The sequence below is a fragment of the Gamsiella multidivaricata genome (genome assembly GCF_025024155.1).
Source record: "Gamsiella multidivaricata strain RSA 2152 chromosome Unknown BC939scaffold_1, whole genome shotgun sequence".
NCBI lineage: Eukaryota > Fungi > Mortierellomycota > Mortierellomycetes > Mortierellales > Mortierellaceae > Gamsiella > Gamsiella multidivaricata.
In genome coordinates this window covers 833,159-851,434 of record NW_026251709.1, presented here as the reverse complement: position 1 = coordinate 851,434, position 18,276 = coordinate 833,159, and the positions used below count along the sequence as shown (strand labels likewise).

Here is an 18,276-nt window from a genome sequence, read left to right as displayed (position 1 = left end):
AAATAGCAGAGCCAAATGGCTATGCCCATCGCGCGTCTTACTTCAAGAGGGATTAAGACTCTGGAACTCTGGAACTAAGACACCATGGTAAAGACCTGCCCAATGCAAAGACTGCTGTCATGCTCCGACCATTTTTTCAGCTTGATCTTGAAGACTGGCCATGGATCCCACTAGGGGGTTTCAGTCGCTGCAAATACACAGCTCGTGGGCTGACGCGTCTAAGGCACGGATCTCGAGGGCCAATGCGTCGCGGGAAAATATCCAAACCCACATGCAAAAACCCCATTGTTGAGACCCCCATTATGCGCCCGTAGCAGCGACCTCTTGCTCCTCAAACGCGTTTCGCCACGGACTAACACGTGATCCAATGAGCTGAGGAGAGAATAAAACCCTGTGTCGCGCTGTGTCTTTCCCCTACTTTTCCCACACGCAGCCCCACCATGACCCAAGAACCCAACCGCAACACCTCGCTCCTCCACGCTGGCTACCACCACCCCTTGCACAGAACATGGCAGGCTGGCTCGAAGCTCAATCCCAGCATGCTCATGTACCCCATCTTTGTCACCGACAATGACGATGTCGAGGAAAAGATCGAAACCTTGCCTGGTCAATCTCGGTAAGGGCTGCACCCCTTCCCTTGTCTCTGCCCCATTCCCTCCTTCGCACTTTCTGGTGCCTGTGTCGTTGCCTCTGTCCATTGCGATATGCATGGTGCTTTCCTGTGCGGATCGTCTGCCAATTGCTAGCGCAGCACCTCACTCTCTATCTCTCTGGACCGGCTTTGCGATCTTGGTTTGAGAGCGCTAACCATTATTTTGTGGTTATGGTATTGCTCCAATAGCTGGGGAGTCAACTTGCTGGTCAACTTTTTGAGGCCCCTGGTTGCCAATGGCCTCAAATCGGTCATCATTTTCGGCGTGCCAGCCAAGATCGAAAAGGTATGGCGCTGGACGCTATGAATCCCATGCGACTAGATCTAACTGAAGTATCGAAATGAAAATGGCCGCGAGTCGATCGCTCTTCCGCTACTAATGCAAACGCGTTCTAATGTGCCTCTCCCTCTGCCTTGGGCATTATCGCTATAGGATGCTGTTGGATCTGCAGCAGATGATCCCAACACCCCCGCGATCCGAGCTCTGCATGTGCTAAGCAAGACTTTCCCGAATCTGCTGCTTGCCTGTGATGTCTGCTTGTGTCCGTACACGTCGCACGGCCACTGTGGTGTCCTGCGCAAGGACGGTACGATCGACAACCGTGCATCGGTCAAGCGTCTGGTTGAAATCTCAATGGCCTATGCTCGTAACGGCTGCCATATGATCTCGCCCAGCGATATGATGGATGGACGTATCAAGGGCATCAAGGATGCGTTGGTCGAGGAGGGTATTGCGCACAAGGTCAGCGTGATGTCGTACTCTGCCAAGTTTGCATCGGGCTTCTATGGACCCTTCCGGTATGTGTTGCTTGAAAGAAAGGTCGCGTTTCTTTTGTTGATAGGGATACAATGCTACGAACTGTAACTGACTGGCGATATATCTCTTGTAATGTTTGATAGTGATGCTTGCCATTCTACTCCCGGAAGCGGTGACCGTAGATGCTACCAGTTACCTCCTCAGGCCCGTGGGCTGGCACGTCGTGCTATTGTCAGGGATATGGGCGAGGGAGCAGATGTTCTAATGGTCAAGCCAGGCACGCCTTACTTGGATATTTTGAGGGACGCTCGTGAGATTGCGCCCGACTATCCACTGTCGGTCTACCAGGTCTCGGGAGAGTATGCCATGATCTGGCACGCGGCCAAGGCGGGCGTCTTTGATCTGAAGACAGGAGTTATGGAGACCATGGATGGATTCATTCGAGCGGGCGCCAACTTTATCTTGACGTACTATACGCCCCAGGTCTTGGAGTGGCTCAAAGAGGACAAAAAGTAAAAGGAGTAAAGGAACCCTTGTGCCAAATCATATTTGCGGCTGCAGGGGAGGAAGAGCACAATAAACAAAGCGTTTGAATACGATTTACAGGAGCATTGGTCTTGACGGTAACTGGTGGTGCCACGCTAATTTTGCGGTATTCTCCGTGCGTGATGCGGTCCAGCGGGGCCATTTGCTCTAGAATACTGTGGCTACGCATGATGATGACAGGGAGCTTTGCGGCCAGAATTTGGAGACCTGATTGGCTCTTTGTGGCAGACGCTGTCAAGACATGTCCGAGTCTTTGAGATGAATTCGATCACCGGTGCAAATATCTAAGTCGATAGTGCCACTGAAGCAGGTTCCGTTGTGGCGGAAGGATGCTGCTTGTCATCGGAACGGAATTCGAGGTATTGCAGTAGGCAACTTGTACATAACCTCACTTGCGAACCGACGGAACCACTCTCCATGAAGAACATGGCAAAATACAACATGCGCTCACAGTGTGGTACAGGCACTGTCTGTCCATAAAACTGTCTGCGGCCTAGCTTCGGTTCCCTTTGTGACCATATTGCACATCTATCCGTAACACGCGCGTCTCTCACACCTCAAATGGAGACCACGATGGACAACACTACACCGCGGCCCCCGCCAGTGAGCCAGCAATTCATAGCCACCATTCCTAGCGAGTGCCAAGGCCCTTGGCGCATCCCAATCTGTACTCACAAATCTGGACTCAAATACATTCCCCTCAGCACTATCCGTGAGTTATTCCCTCACATGAAGCGATTGGAGATTGGGGGCAAAGTCCTTGAGAAGCGCGTTGGGTTTAAATCGCTTGGAGATGATGAGGACATGGAAGGGGTTCAGGAAGGGGTCCACAAACGGTACGCGGATGAATATTTGATAGCAAACAAACAGGCACATCGAGCTCATAACTCGCTTTTAACCTTTGGTAGTTTTTTTTTGGTGCTTCGCCCACGTCAGCCAAGATGAGGGCGGAAATGAAAAGGCTGAATGGATCCCCTACTATCGAAACCAGGTCATCCATGTTATACACGATCACTCGGTCCTCGATGGTTTTCCAGAGTCATACTGGAATCGAATTGATGACCTGATGGGAGAAAACCTTGGCTATTTTCCAAAGGCATATTGGACTCAAATGGGCAACCTAGTGAGGGAAGTTGTCCTTGAACATCACCAGCGAGTAGTCAAGCGCCTGGATCTGACCGTGGATGACGCCCATGATGAACATGATGATCATGACGACCATGAAGATCATGACACCCATAATGACCATCCGTCCGAAAGGGGTCGTTCGAGGACTCGTAGCTTCGCCAAGCCCCCCAGCGATCCATGGCTTCCTGAGAATCCAAAATCCTCTGATCGACCCGACACGAACGGCAGCTCCCGCATGATCAGTCACCCAAGGAACCCCAATAATCGACCGAGGTCTCCTGGCGACCACTCAAAGGCGCCTAGTCATTACGATGCAGACTATCATTCGAGAGAGTCGCCTCGCCAATCAATGTCTCCTAGACCCAACGAGTCATCTGGTCGCTCTTATTTAATCGGGCGCTCGAGGAGTCCTCGTAGTCCTGATCGCTCTGTGGGCGCCGCTCGCCCTGAAACAAACAATCATTCAAGAAGACCTCACAGTCGGTCGCGACCCCTTGCGCTCTTGGGCGATCCGCAGAGGTCTCCTAGTCGTTCAGGATCCCAGAATCGCGATATGTATATGGACGAGCCTCATCGCTCACAAGAATATAAACGCTACAGGGATCATTCATCTAACGACCACCATAGTGATCCATCGTACCCTGTTCATTATCCCTCTCAGCCGAACTATCAGTCGCGAAACAAGCGACAGAGACATCTCTCTGCTGGACCTCTCCCCAGCTCTGGATTCGAGTTCTCAAATGAGCATTTCAAGGAGTTCCTTCGCACCCATAACGGCTCCGTCGAGAGTTACCCCTCGTCCTACTCCTACTCTGCCATCAAGGTCACGCTTACCTTGAGGAGTGCACAAGAGGCGCGATCGTTTTGCAGATTTCTCCAGGCCAGGGATTTTCCCGGTACTTGGATCGATCTTACGCTGGCGTGGGTCGCGAATCATCACCAGATGAACGACTACGTGAAAGCCATCAGGAACGCCCCTGCAATCGAAATCGTTCACATCGCCTGTGCTAGGGGAATTGCACCCCGATATTTCCGAGGGTCATGCGATGCTTGGGTGGAGCTACTTGGTATCCCGACGATCAAGGAGCTGCAGCTGATCGAAGCGCCCAAGATCTTGCGCCTGTCCTCAACTGATGTCCCTTCTGATCTTTCGCACTTGCGCCTCTTACGGCTTGGCCTCGATATCGAGGACTTTTCTGACCATTCACGTTCGGAGAAGATCCAGAACATCATTCACCGAGCGACTCATCTGCAGCGCTTGATCCTAGACAGCCCTCGGCGGCAGTTCCGCCGACAGCTTGAAAGAATCTTGGGAGCCCATCCGTTTCCGGGCCAGATAGGATCACCATCTACCGACATCCAGTTTAATAACCGCGGTAAAGCAACTATTGTCTTGAAGGTCGAGCGCGCCTCGGCTGAAGTCAAGGAGTTGTTGCTCGAGCGCGATCGTGTACGGCCCCGAGATTGTCCCGTGTCATGGTCCTCGCTCTTTCAGGGTGATCTTCTCAAGTCCTTGACGACCCTTCGGCTCAGGCACACTTCTGACAGTGAGTGGATACACGATATTATAGACTGGGCCAAGAAAAGTCGACACCTTCAGAAACTCCATGTGGACTGCAAGAAGATCAGGAGCGAGAGTTTCGGACACTTTTGCGAGATGCTAAGACGTTTCGGCCCCACACTGAGAACACTTGAACTCGAGAATTTTTTCCCCACAGAGACCGATATGACCCTGGAGGATATGATCAGTATAAAGAAAGAAATGGGGGACAGAGAAGAAGGAGAGTGGACTGGGCTGCGGACGCCTTCCGAAACGGACTGGCACAAGTTCCTGAAGAGCCTGAACTTCAGGATCCTGAGGATTTTGGAAATCAACAAATCCAACATGGCTGATGTGGATCTGCAGATGTTCGTGGACTGCATGGAAAACTCAGTCGGTCAAGGTCAGCGTCCCGCACTAGAGGCCTTGAGATTGTACGGAACTCAAATCGGAGGATCAGGTATAAGACTGCCGATCGAAGCAAGGGAGAGGAACGCGTGGCCTGATTTCATAACGGATATCGCAAACCGGAAATAAGCACCCTTCTTATACTGGACACATATACCTACTTATTCATATATATGAAATAAACGTGTTTCTTTTTTTTTTATTTACTGTTCATCATGATAATTGTGTCGTGTCTTCTTCACGAGGCCAGTGGTAGTCCTCGCTGCTCATTATTGTTGGTCATTAAAAAAGAAATGCAGACTAATTCGCTGTAATTGCGCTATCTCTCGTTGGATATCCATGTATCTCTGGAGCACTTACGGTCCTGCGCATATAGTTCGCGTCGACCTCTGATTTCGAATATTGCTGCTGTTGGTGGTGTTCCTGCGTCATATACTCCAGGCCGCCCCGTTGGATCCTCTGTCCCGGATGGTGGAACGAAATGCGCTCCATGGCTGGGAAATCTGCATTGCCCAAGGCCGCGACCCACTCATTCGGCTCTGGACAGGCCACGACGAGCGAGGACAACTTCTCGCCAATGCAGGTAATATAGTCGACCCAGTACATGGCTCGCTCTGGATCGATCTTGAAGGCCTGATCGATAACCATATGGTACTCTGCCAGGTTGGACCGGTTGATGACCATGCTCAGCTCGCGCAGGATGCCCTCGTCAACGCCGGCGATCGTTTGGTACAAGTGAGTCAGGCGAGACCCAGTCGTCGAAGACATGAATGCCTCGCGAAGTATAGCTGAATGGATGGGCCTCCATCTATCGGTGTCGATCCTGAGTTTCGTCAGCTTGGAGCCGAATGTGCTTAACAACTGTGCGAGGACACCGTCGTGGATGTTCATTTGGAGCAGCTCGAGCGAGAGGAGATGGGGTGTACGGATGTCTGTGGTCGTGAGCTGGTTCTCTGCGCGATAGATACACACCTTCTTCAATCGACTCGAACGGTTGGCCACGACACTGGCTCGGATGGCCTCGTACACCAATCCAAACTCCGAGACATAGCATGCGATCTTGAGCTCCGTCAGGTTGCGGTTCCTGTTGATGACATCGACGATGGGGGCGCAGTCGCCGTAGCTGTTGGTCTGCGAACTGATATGCAGGGTCGAGATACAGTCTGCGGCCTTGAGGAGGTGACTGTAGGCTGTCAAGTTGGGGATGACGAGATCCATGCTCACCAATGCCTGGTCCTGTTCGAACTGGGCTGTCAGTCGCTCGTCCGGGCCAGCCTTAAGTGTGAGTTTCGAGAGTGGGCAGCGCTTGGAGGCCGCTTCACGGATGGCCTTGTACGCCTCGTTCATGTTGGTGCAGCCGAGCGTCAGGTCCGTAAGGTGAGGACTCATCTGGAGCATCTCGACCACCTTGGCATAATCCTTCTTCCAGTCAATTTCGTCCGAGATGCGCAGGACCCTGACCTCGCTCGGACGAACTTCTAGTGAGGCCCTCCGAAAGAAGCCCGAGTACCCATCGAGCGAGAACGATCGGATCTTGGGATTCGACAGGATCTGCCACAGGGGTTCGGCTCGCTTGTTGCGGTTCAATAGCTCGCCCGCAGAGTTTGAGGCCGTGCAGGTGAGTTCGAGCGCCGAGATGTTGGATCGATTGATGGTCTCCTTGAAGGCCTTGGCGTCGCTGTACGTGATATCCCAACGGAGTTTGACTTTGAGTTCCTGCACAAACTTTGCTCGCTCGAGAGCCCTGTAGAATTGAGTAGCAACCGCGGACGAGTATAGAGCTATGACGACGCGTCCGTAGTGCTCGTCTACTAGACCACCATTGACCGTCGCGATATCCTCCAGCTCCCTCATCGCCAAGGTGTTGTAGGTCTCGCGATAATGATCCAGACAGACCCACTTAACGTGACCCTGATTCGTCACCACCCTGTAGAGATTTCCCAGTACGTGATCCTCGTCCTTATTCTTCAGAAATGCCCCCAGTCGCCTCAAGTCCGAGCCCTCGAGTGATTCCATCATGTCGTCCGGATGTCGGATTCCATTCGGAGTGACCTCGCCGTCTGTCAGTAACGCCTGCAAGAATTCGATCGCCTGGTTCACACTAGGCTCGATATCGAAGGAATAGCCGTCGACGGAATACGTGTTGTTCCTGCGGACAGATTCTCCAACTCGCGAGGGCACCAGTGCCGGCACCGCGAACCCGCCTACTGCCACGCCGTACTTGAGCATCTGCAACAGCTTGAGCACGTAGTGTCCATAACGTCTAAAGAACTCTCTCGGTCTCTCAATGTCGTACCCCTCATGCTTTGCTAGGTGAATATGGTGTGGAATCTTGCTCTGGCTCGATTTGGTGTGGTCGCCACACTCGCACAAAAAGTACAGTCGGAACTTGTTCTGGAACAGGTTATCTGAATCCCATCGTGTCGAATCCTTGGGCAAGACAACAAACAGTCTGGGGACGGGGTACTCGTGCAACTCGTAATTCTGCACCAGAATAGCCTGCACGCGGTTTTGGATGACGGCGAGGCGGTCGAGCGAGCGCTGTTGCATTTCGAGCATGGTTTGTTGCATCTCCAGCATCCGTTCCTGCAGGTCCTGATTCTTGGCCATCTCGAGCTCCAGGTTGTTGAAGTGGTGGCGGAAATCCTCTTTGACGACATTGGCCTGCTCAGTTTGGCCCGCTCGGATGTGGTGGAGGAAGGACTGGTAGAGCATGACGGACTTTCGATATTTGTTTTTGGCTGAGTCGGTTGAGATCCGGACGTTGGAGTTGGGATCGTCTGGAGGGATGGAGGGAAGTCTGGGCTTTCGTGGAGTCGGAGCAGGGATGACAGGCGGGGTTGCGGCTCTTTCTGATCGTCCTTGTTGTTGCTGTTGTTGCTGTCTTTGTTGACGTGATAACCGTTGCTGACGCTGTTCTCGTTGCTGCTCACGCTGCTGCTGCTCTTGCTGTTGTTCTTGTTGTTCTTGTTTTTGCCCTTGCTGATGCTCTTGTTGCTCCTCCTCTTGGTGCTCCTGCTCCTGCTGCTCCTGCTCCTGCTGCTCCTGCTCCTGCTGCTCCTGCTCCTGCTGCTCCTGGGCTTGCTCTTGTTGTTGAGGCTGTGCTTGATGCATCTGTTCCTGCTGCTGCTGTTGCTTTTGGCGCAACTGTTCCTGCCGTCGTAGCTTTTGTTGGCGCAGGCGCTCCTGCTCTTGCTGGATCTGCTGCTGTTCGAGCCCTACCAGTTTTTGCCGCAACATCTGCTCGTCCAGCTGCGCCTGTTGCTCTGTTCCCTGTTGGCGTTGCTGTCTCTGTTGTCTTCGTAGTTCTCGCTGCTCCATCAGGTCCTGCTTCGGTTGTTGTAGCTGCAGTTCCAGCTGCTGATCTAAAGACAACTCGGGTAGTCCGTCCTCGTCCCTCAGTTCTTCCTTGGATCCTTGCTGCCGCTGCTCTTGCACTGGTGTTTCTGCCAGCTCCTGTTTCTGTCCTGAAGGTTGCGACCGCAGAAGCCTTGGACGTAGCTTCTGACTGGATATCCGAGACGCTCTTTCTCTGGCCAGAGGACTGGGGCTCGGCCGAAGAGGAGGGGTGGTTGTCTGAACATCCGACACAATCACCTCCAACGGTGTGCCTGGTAGATATGGTACACGCAGCGGCTGCAACCTACATTGGACAGATAAATAACATACACTTAGCGTTCGGACAAAGAAAGAAATTCGAGGAGACATAGAGCTGCAAAAGGTGTAACATACTTGTTTCCATCGACATCGACCATGAACCCCACGGCCCGCTTCCCACATTGAAAGCGAGCGGCACCAGGAAAGATGTCCTGAACATCGTGCAGTAGTACAAAAGGCTGGTCGTGCGTATGTGGAGTGCCCACTCGTGCTTCGACCTCAACAGCCTGGCCATTGAACTGAATGATTTGCCAAAGGCCTCCACCTTCACTCGACATGGCTTTTTTTTGTATGTATGTGAACTGAGTTCAAGGAACAGAAGAGAAGAAGAAAAGAGGTGCGTAAGAAGAAGGACTAACGGTATTAATGGAAATGAGGATGAGTGGATGGAGGGAGAATGTAAGCGGGTAAGGATGGGAGGATGATAGGGGCGGGCAATAGAAAAAGGGGGAGGGAAAGGAGGGGAGAGGAGGAAAATGAAAGGACCAAGACGTGGAACCGAAACCGAGGGCGAGTGCACGAATAGGGGTAGACTGGCACTAGGGGGATTAGCCAAGGCAAATCGAGTGTTACGCTAAGCAGTGTAATAGGATAAATAGCCGATGGTCTGGAGCCCATTAGCATTGGCGTATGGATTAGGCAAGGGTCTTGTCATCGACTAGACTAGACTCCTGCTCCTATGTGGAATTGAAACGCCTCTCGCCTCTGTGATACAGAAATCTACTCAGGAAGCCCTTAAGCTCTGGGCGCGATTTCAGGGGAGTAATGATACATACAGCCTGAAACAGGGGAAACCAGGGCCCAACAACGAGCCCAGCTGCATGTCCACAAACAAAGCAGCAACGGTATCAATGGGAAACAGCGCCAATGGGAGAAAATAGCACGAGCGGCCGTGCTTAGTCTATTAAAAGAACGTGTCACTGCCCTGTTCCAACTACAGCAGACTACCACAGAAACGCAAACACCTTTTTCATACTCCCGCGGTATTTTTATTCGCAGCACATGGACGTCCGCAACGTTTGAAGAGGGAGGCGAGAAAGAGGGTTGCCATGCAAGCAAGCAAAAACAACTCGGAAACCTTGTTGATCGCACGGAGTGCACGGTTGTTTGAACATGCGAGGGCCAGAAAAGAGAACCCGCCAAAAAAAAAAAAGAAGAGAGAGTCCAGTTGCCGGTCCTTACGATGAAGGAGCACCTAGCGATTAGACCACTCAGTCGCTCCGTAACGCTCCTGTTCCTCGCCTTGGCCACCAGTATCACGGTATCCTCTCTGTGCCTGGTCCTCTCTCATTCCTCGGAGCAGTCTCTGCGAGTGCTCGACCCGATATCGGTCCTCGATCTCGTTACTGCGAGGCAGTTGTGACCACAGAGCCACTGCCGCTACCAGCGCGAGAATCTACAGGATAAGAAAACAAAGGCGATATTAAGCTGAATCCATCGCTGTTTCGTTTTTTTTTTTTTCCTCACACGTCACAAGGGTAAGGTGATATATCAGAACCGTTACCTGCAGGAATTGGATGCTCGTGACGACGCTCAAGAGAAGGTCCTCATGATCCAGGTACGCGCCCTTGATTTGTCTCTGGCATGAAACAGTGTATCCGAACGCGGGCGATTCACGGCACGCGTACTTGGATGTCTTTGGGACGGCTCGGTCGCCAACGGAAGAGTAGCCACAGCAGGCGAGACGAGTTTCGATATCCTGAAGAATGCGAGGATTGTTGTCGTAGACTCTCTGCCAGGCGTTGTCCAGAATGCCATCCACCTTTGCATTCCAAAAAAAAATTGGTGGTACGGTCAGCATGATATGACTATCGCAGCTTATATAACACAGTACTTTCTTACCTTGTCGTGTCGGCTGAGTGCGAAGATGATGACGCTCAGCTGCAGCAGGATCAGCAGCGATATCATGACCCCATACTAGAGCCACGAGGGCGAAAGACGATCAGTTCGATTTGCCAAAGATCAGGGCGGTTCAATTTCGGCCTTATGATGATGACCTACACTGCTGAGAACACTTTTAGAGTTCGCCAAAGCAGCCGCGCAGCCCAGTAGGGAGACCAAGAATATGAACAGGCTGAGTGCGATCGACGTCCACGAGAGAATACTTGAGTCGAGCAAGAGGCGTGTGTTGCTGGTCAGTCCGATAATCCCAACGGCTGTGAGTCCGACGCTCCCTATCTGAATACAATGTCAAGTTACCATCGAGATAATCGACGTATGTTGTTTTATGGCCAACGGAGTATAGAAACAGGATCCAGCGTTCGTTACCATGGCGAGGATATTGAAGGCAAGGATGTAGAGCCGCATTGGGTGTCGGTAAATGTGCATAAGATCCATTTGTGCGTAGAGGAAAAAGAGTGTCCTTGAGGAAGTTGGCTTGGATGAAGAAAAGGTGAGGACAAAGCGCGCCGATTACACCCATCGAATATCAGTGCGATTTTATCATTTGAAATTCCTCCCAATACAATATGCTTTTCATTCAGAGCAGAATAGGCCAGCTTCGAGTGCTGGTGCCCAGCAACACTAATCGGGCCCGTTTTATTGCATGAGGACACAGGTCTACTATGCAACATCTAAGCCCAAAGACCCGTGTAAAATCCCATAGTACATTTTACGGTAATCCAGAGATGATATAGGATTATAGTAGGTACGAAGCAGATAAGTGCGGGTTCGATTGTTTGCGATGGCGATTGGTCAGATACGTGACGATGATTCGCGATCCTGAGGTTGCATAAAATTACCTGTGAAGACGACGCGTGCGGAAAGAAGGAGTAGACACCGATATGAGAGGCAAGCATGCATGCACACCAAGCATGTGATTCTCGTTGGCGGAGTGTAGAGAAAGATACGCAAAACGCAATCATAACGCGTCCAAAGCAACGGTGGTGGTTGTCGTTGGTTTTTTTCGAGGTTATAGTACACTACAGTACCAAGAAAGTCCGTGCGAGAAAAAGGTTTAAGGGATATCATGGTGGTGTTTTTGCGTTCGTGAGGATAACCAAAAGGCCAAAAGGCGAACATGGTGGAAAATGGTAGGATGCGGGCGATCGGTTTTCTGGGTGGAAGGATGGATACCGCACTGGATGCAACAAACACCATCAGGTGCCTTCGAATGCTAGGCTTTGCTAGAATGTACACCATGAAGGGCATCCGCATCGCTCGTACCCGCTTTTGCACGCAACTGTTCAGCAGGCTTTTTCTACTCTTTTTGGCTGGCCGTGCTTATTAAGGATTCGTCCTGATGGATCGTGCATCAAGTGTATAATTTATTATTTATTTACAGGGTCATTAGTCTAGTTCTGGGCATTAGTCATTAGTCATTAAGCATTAAGCATTAGGCGTTATGGATATATGGGGTTATCTAACAAATACATCTCAGGGTGACCTTCTGGTTCACCGACGACTCGAGCGCCTTCCTCAGCTCCTCATCATTCTTCAACGTCACCATATTCCCATGCCACGGCGTCCACACCAGCTCAAACTCGCTCGGCAATGGCATGTCCATCTTCTCAAACTTCTTCTGCACCCTCAACCGCAAATCCGGGACACTCAGCAAGAAATCCTCCTCCTGCTCCTGTATCTGCAGTGCGACAATCCTCTCCGCGTCCACAATGATCTTGAACGTCGCCACGAACGCAGAAGGGTCGCGTGTGGGGAATAATCCAGCGCTGCTGGAGGCAGAGCTGATGATGCCGCGATCGCTTTCCTGTCCTCGCGAACAGTACCCTTCTTGGTCCACATCTGAATCAACGCGTTGCTTTCGTCGCGCATTGCTGCTGTGACTCTTGTCGCGGCGTAGGACACTGCCGGAAATTCGCTTGTTCAGTAGTGGGCTCGTGATTCGGGGTGGGGCTTCCAATCTATGGGATGAAGACGGAGGGATGGCATCGATTGGAGCAGAACAATACTGGGCCTTGGTGCTTTGCGCGAGTGGTCCGTGAAGCCCGCGTTTGAAGTTGGCGCTGATAGGTAAGTCTGGGTAGACCCCGTCCGACGCTGATCGCTCTCGCTGGCCTCTCCATCGCGCAGCCGATGCTCTAGGATACGGACTTTGAAGGGTGCTCTTACGCTCATGTATACCTTCAGCTTCAGCTTCGCCGCTCGGGGACTTTCGAGGCGATTTTGATGGGACGGTACTTGAAAAGACTTGGTCATCTAGGGTCGAAGCTTTGCTTGAGGAATAATGAGACAGGTTCTTTTCGCTGCGCTTCATCTCGGATCGACTTCCTGCTGTTAAGACCGGACTAATGGATAATGGAGAGGTCGCCAGATACTCTTTCCCGGATGTCAAGGACGCGGTGGCCACGGGCCCAAGAATGGGTGTAGTGGGAGGCTCTCTAGACCTGGTTACTTGAGATACTTGAGGAAGGTCCGACTCGGATGGGAAGACATCAGACAGGATAGCTCTGGAATATGGCGCCACTTGTTCAACGTGCCTTTTCCTCTTTGAGGTCTTATCGCGTGATGGTACTTTGCTAAGCGATTGCGAGGATTGGAGTGATTTAAGTGGCTCTGACGATGTAGATGCTCCCGAGCGCAGTGGGGATAGATCATTTTCTCCTCGGAAGTGCTTCCTTAGGTTCTGGAAGGAGATCATTTTCTTGAGCGTACGCAAAGGAGGAATCATGCTCAGAGCATTTGCCTCTTCTTCACACCCGGTACTCGAATCTGAGATCGATTCATCGGTGTCAGTGCCATAGCTTTCATCGTCGTTGCCATCGTCGCAGTTGTCGTCTTCATCGTTATCATCTTCATCGCTGTAATCCTCATCGTTGTCTTCGTCGTCATCGTCATCGACATCGGCGTGGTATGAGGAACCCAAGGAAGAAGCGTACAGAGAGAAAGTGCTTGGTGGCGCCAACTCGGCCAATTGACTGAACAATTTGGTGTCCCAGGGAAAGTCCGATCCGATTCTGACTTTACTCGGCGAGAGTGTTGGCGAGATCGATATCGAAGAGCAAGAACTCGATGAGGTTGGGGACGAGAACATCGTCGAGGGTGTGGTCACGGAGGAAGTGTCGCTACCATATCTAAATGCGATGGGGAGGGCGACCGACCTCACAACGGTGGCAGGTAGTTTTGATGGTGGTGGTTGAGGACCAACAGTTTGGAGAGCCAGAGGGTCTTGATCGTCTTGGCTCAGATGGGCCTCGAGGTCGGTTTTCCAGATCCCAAAAAACTCGGCGGCGAGGCGGCATCGACCAGTTGATTCATCCGAAGCAAAGAGCTCTTGGAAGTAGTTGGAGACGTCCACCCTGAGGTCTAAACTATCCGCATCAAAGACAGTATGGGGACGTCGTGGCTTCTTGCGAGAGTGTACCATGGACTTGTCTCGCGGACTCAGTTTGGGTAGGCTAGGCTGATTAAATGAGAGGAACTTCTTATGAACGTGAGCATGACAGATGGTCCGCGAATCAAGAACGCACAGTAATTGGTGGCATTAAAATTTCTTTACCATGTGCTGGGGACCAGCCTGACTAGACCGCTTCAGCGAGGCTTCTCCCTCTAAACGGGCGGCAAAGTCGGCAATGTCTTCATATTGCCTATAGACACAATATGACCTCCGAGGAATCGGCGCGGCATCACTTCCAGGGATGACTATGGGACATGGATGGACCCGGATTGTGAACCAGTGGCACGGACCTGCACGGACCTCGACTGCCTCGACAACCACATGTGAAACAGGTGGAGCGAGTTTAGCACTGGAATAGGAGGCAACCATGCTCGACTCGGAAACAGGGTCCACAGAAGAGAAGCTTCTAAAGAACTGGTGCACGATGTCGGTTGCGTTGGTTTTGCGTCGAAGAGTTTTGGAAACAGAGCGAGTGGGCGGTTTGTAGGCGTCGTTGAACGCATTTAAATCTGTGGATGTATTGCTGGTATGACAAAAGAGGGAGACTGGAGAGACAAGCGTCATCTCGGGGCGAGAGTCTCGGCGGAGCATGATTGAGAGTTGAGATGTACGAGTCAATGTGAGAATATTTTCCAGCGCTGGTGATGAGGTGTCGATTGCCTGGTACATAACAGTGTGATATGAAAAAAGGTGCCCACTGAGTGGGCTGCAATGAATAAATTAACTAGGGGAGAGGGACGCGTGCTCGGTACTGGAGTTGGATAGATTGGAAAGCTGTGTGTGTGTGTGTCTGTGTGTATGCGTATATGTATTGTAAACCAGACTCGTGGTGGAATCTGAAAAAGTGTAGTTATAGTTGAAGATGGTACTAGTGCTGGTGCTGGTGCTGGTGCTGGTGCCAGTACTGGAGAAAGAAAATCTACACAAAAAGGGATACATGAACTGGAGAGGGCAACATAAGGGAAGGACCAAAAACCTATCTCGAAAAGCATTCCTCTTCATTTCCTGACCACCGCTTTTATACTCGGGTACCGCATCCGTTTTTTTGCATAAGCGACTTCCGTCCCTGGAACTCCAAATTCCACAAGAGAATTCAGGCAGGAGAGAATACGAAAAAAAGGGGTTTTGTTTCTGCCATGAGTCTGAATGGCGATGTAGCAATTGCACCAACAGCTTGGACCACCTCGTACCACCAGTTGTCTTTTTGTTTGAGTCCCAAACTGCGACACCTATCCTCAGAACCAGAGTCGGGTAACGCTTCATTTCTTCTCATTGTCTTTAATTTTAGCACCATGTTGTTCTCTTCTTGTTACTGTACCTGTTTGGGTCCGGTTTGAGGTGCTCCTTGCGCCAGCGGCATAGTGCTATGTGCCAGATACATTGGGTCACTGAGAGCCGGCTATGACGATAGTACGAGGCCTAACGGCCGCCGGCCACGACGAGGCTGCATTAAGACCCACAGGTCGATAATCTAGCCTCTCGCTACTATCCGAAAGAGGAAATCCAGTTACCCGCCATCCTCTTCAATGCGCGTTCATATTTTGGCTTTTTTGCATATCCTCCTTTTTTTTTTTATTTTGCAGGAATGAGGTTTTTCTATGCAAATTGCTCTGAGTGCTCGAGGATCCACTTCTGGCATTCCTCCTTTGAGGACCGTGGGTGCATAAGTTGCCAGATCATGACATGACGGAGAAGATCATTGACCTTAGGACCAGGCTTGATCTTGAGCAATTGGGTCAATTCTTTGCCCTAATGCAGGTTCATAATTTGTAACAATAAGTATGGGCATTAGAATAAGGGTAAGGGCCCACATCCATATAGGCATCCGAAAAACGTGGCTATCCCCTGCAGCATTATGGATGAGCACCGTATCCTTTTTTCCGACTTGACTTACATCCACCAGGTACTTCCATGCAAAGCAATGCTCGATTTGGTATGATTCAGCTCTGGAGAGGAAGGCATTGTACTTTGCAATCTGTGCCTTGGCATCACCATCTATGGCGGGACGAAAATAAAAAAAAACGTGGCGTGCAAAGTTAGATGTCTCATGCAGCCAATTCAATTTAATTCAAACAATAGGAAAAGGGTAATTGCTGCCCAAAAAAAAAAAAAGAAAAGTCGCGTGCAACACAGCTTTTTTTTTTTTTTCACTTGCCTAGGATTCCTTTCCGTAATGACTTGTACATTGGAAGTAGATCCACTCCCATGGCTAACAAGAAGGCGCAAGGCCACTTCTTTCCAAGGACAGAAGAAGATGCAATCTCCCTAATAACCATGCCCATATTCGCTCGCTCCGCCTCAATACTTTTCTCATCCACAGCTGGATTTTGTGTGACGGTGTTCACAATACTCTTCACAGCTTCCAGACTCTCCATCAACTTGGTGACATTTTCGATATCCAGATTCCTGCCCTTGAGAGCGTAGCGAAGGATCCACGATCCCGCTGGCATGCTCTTCTTGTTGACAGTGGCCGACATGTTGCGGTACGGGTACAACATTCCTGACAAGATCAGATTGCGCGTGCCGAGTTTTTCGGGGAATGGTTCGTCCTTTGGAACAATTTGTGCAATGTTTGGCGTAGGTGCTGTGGTGATGACAGGATACAAATGAGAAGTGAACGGTGATCCACGCGTCCGTGACAACAGTGCTTCCAGTCCATGATCGATCTCAGCCTGGAAAATCCGTCCCTCAAGGTCATCCTGGCTGGCAGGGGCAGGGTTGATCTTGAGTAGCCACTCCATAATCCACACCAATTTGAAGGCGTCCTCGATATCCCTGATCTCTCCATTCACTGCTGTAGTACCCTTTGGGTTGCCATCGACTTCAGGGGGGGCAAAAACAACATCATACAGATCAAGCTCATGCAGCAGCTGGATAGCTGTGCTTCGGCCGGCTCCATCGTCGATCATCTTGTCCAGCTCCGCGCCTATTCGTTCCTTGGAAATCTTTGTCCTCAGCGCATGTTTGATCCGCGCATCGAGAATCGCTTGCTTGGCATCCTCAGCGATCCGGAACTGGAACCTGGACGCAAATCGAATGCACCGCATGACTCGAAGGGGATCCTGCCAAAATGTCTCAAATGCCTCCAGAGGGGTTCTGATGAGTCCGTTCTTCAGGTCTTCTAGACCCTTTCCAGTAAAATCCTCGACAGTGTGTGTGTGAATGTTGTAAAACAGCGCGTTGATGGTAATGTCGCGTCGATATGCGTCCTCGGAAGGCGTCCCAAAGGTCTAACAAAAGGTAATGATATTAGCCTCAAGCATAGTGTTGGATCTACCGTCAGCAAAAAAAACCATTCACCTCCCCCCCTCTCCCCCCAGCCTTAACTTACAATTCCAGTGGGGATACGGCTAGCATCATCATAGACCTCGGAGCGTAAGTTCACAAAATCCAATGGCATTCCGAGTACAACCATAGTCGCAGTCTCCAGGTGCTTTGACTTTTCAGGATTGGTGGCAATCTTGGCAATTGTGCGTTTCCCATGACCTAGGGATTCCATGTATTCGTTGACCAGTAATGCAAAGTCGTAGCCCATCATAGTGTCGATTCCGATATCCAGGTCGTGGCAGGAGAGTCCCAGCAGCTATTAGATGCAACCATAATAAAAAGATGTGTTTGACCAATGGTACTCTGCCGCCGTGAACCTTGCTTCGTATCATGAACCCAGCATACCTTGTCGCGAACCCAACCACCTGCGATTCGGAGCTGCACCTTCTTGCCCCCCTGCTCCTCATGTTTTCTGGCGACACTGTCCAAGGCTTTGCAGATTTCGGCCTCCTGGTCTGTCAACCGAATCTCCAACGGACGTGGCACGTTTGTAGCACTGGTGCCTTGTAAAATTGATCCGCCCGAACCCATGGTGGACATATTTCTCGTGAAAGGGACTTCTGCGGCGCAGGTCAAATCAGATACTCGGCGCGTTGGCGATGAACGGATGATATGGCGATGATATCCTCTGACGGCTGAGCGTGGGATGGTGAGGCCGTGTTGAAGTGGATAGGGCCGGATGTATTGAGCAGCAGAACGAACGACGAGGAATGAGACCTTTGTTAAAGGCATGAATCGCTAGGCTCCCGCCGGTTTATTTTTTAGTGAGATTGGATGCCGTAGTCTGCAGCCGCAGGTCGTCCGTATGAGTCAACGTTGACGCGGTACTGATGGTGCACGCGGGTGAGGCTGTTGGCGGGGGAGGGGAGCGACTTTGCCCCCACACCGCATTGATTTGGAGGACCAAT

General features: G+C 51.1%; 6 protein-coding genes across 6 annotated transcripts; 2 read left to right on the top strand and 4 right to left on the bottom strand.

Moving 5' to 3' along the window:
- The first annotated feature begins 19 nt into the window (after nucleotides 1–19).
- BC939DRAFT_6390 (tetrapyrrole biosynthesis porphobilinogen synthase) lies at nucleotides 20–2,221 on the top strand. The gene is made up of 4 exons (XM_051561799.1): nucleotides 20–616; nucleotides 842–938; nucleotides 1,086–1,450; nucleotides 1,553–2,221. Exons 1-4 carry the CDS (start codon nucleotides 441–443, stop codon nucleotides 1,923–1,925), a joined length of 1,011 nt encoding a protein of 336 aa, XP_051417941.1. The 5' UTR covers nucleotides 20–440; the 3' UTR covers nucleotides 1,926–2,221.
- BC939DRAFT_6391 (uncharacterized protein) lies at nucleotides 2,222–5,246 on the top strand. The gene is made up of 2 exons (XM_051561800.1): nucleotides 2,222–2,791; nucleotides 2,892–5,246. The coding sequence occupies exons 1-2, from the start codon at nucleotides 2,517–2,519 to the stop codon at nucleotides 5,158–5,160; spliced, it is 2,544 nt and encodes an 847-aa protein (XP_051417940.1). The 5' UTR covers nucleotides 2,222–2,516; the 3' UTR covers nucleotides 5,161–5,246.
- BC939DRAFT_524414 (uncharacterized protein) lies at nucleotides 5,210–9,320 on the bottom strand. Its single transcript, XM_051561258.1, has 2 exons — nucleotides 8,764–9,320; nucleotides 5,210–8,674 (listed from the first exon to the last, which is right to left on the bottom strand). Exons 1-2 carry the CDS (start codon nucleotides 8,964–8,966, stop codon nucleotides 5,332–5,334), a joined length of 3,546 nt encoding a protein of 1,181 aa, XP_051417939.1. The 5' UTR covers nucleotides 8,967–9,320; the 3' UTR covers nucleotides 5,210–5,331.
- A 345-nt stretch (nucleotides 9,321–9,665) lies between these two features.
- Nucleotides 9,666–11,442, bottom strand: BC939DRAFT_524413 (Tetraspanin family-domain-containing protein). Its single transcript, XM_051561257.1, has 5 exons — nucleotides 10,957–11,442; nucleotides 10,690–10,866; nucleotides 10,531–10,605; nucleotides 10,193–10,450; nucleotides 9,666–10,084 (listed from the first exon to the last, which is right to left on the bottom strand). The coding sequence occupies exons 1-5, from the start codon at nucleotides 11,023–11,025 to the stop codon at nucleotides 9,884–9,886; spliced, it is 780 nt and encodes a 259-aa protein (XP_051417938.1). The 5' UTR covers nucleotides 11,026–11,442; the 3' UTR covers nucleotides 9,666–9,883.
- A 995-nt stretch (nucleotides 11,443–12,437) lies between these two features.
- BC939DRAFT_524412 (uncharacterized protein) lies at nucleotides 12,438–15,017 on the bottom strand (the record flags this gene model as incomplete). The annotated part of the gene is made up of 2 exons (XM_051561256.1): nucleotides 14,144–15,017; nucleotides 12,438–14,065 (listed from the first exon to the last, which is right to left on the bottom strand). Coding segments are annotated over exons 1-2 (2,193 nt in total), but the record flags the coding sequence as incomplete, so codon positions are not given.
- A 566-nt stretch (nucleotides 15,018–15,583) lies between these two features.
- Nucleotides 15,584–18,221, bottom strand: BC939DRAFT_434388 (uncharacterized protein). Its single transcript, XM_051553371.1, has 5 exons — nucleotides 17,714–18,221; nucleotides 17,373–17,624; nucleotides 16,197–17,271; nucleotides 15,936–16,036; nucleotides 15,584–15,790 (listed from the first exon to the last, which is right to left on the bottom strand). Exons 1-5 carry the CDS (start codon nucleotides 18,098–18,100, stop codon nucleotides 15,638–15,640), a joined length of 1,968 nt encoding a protein of 655 aa, XP_051417936.1. The 5' UTR covers nucleotides 18,101–18,221; the 3' UTR covers nucleotides 15,584–15,637.
- Between the last annotated feature and the right edge of the window lie 55 nt (nucleotides 18,222–18,276).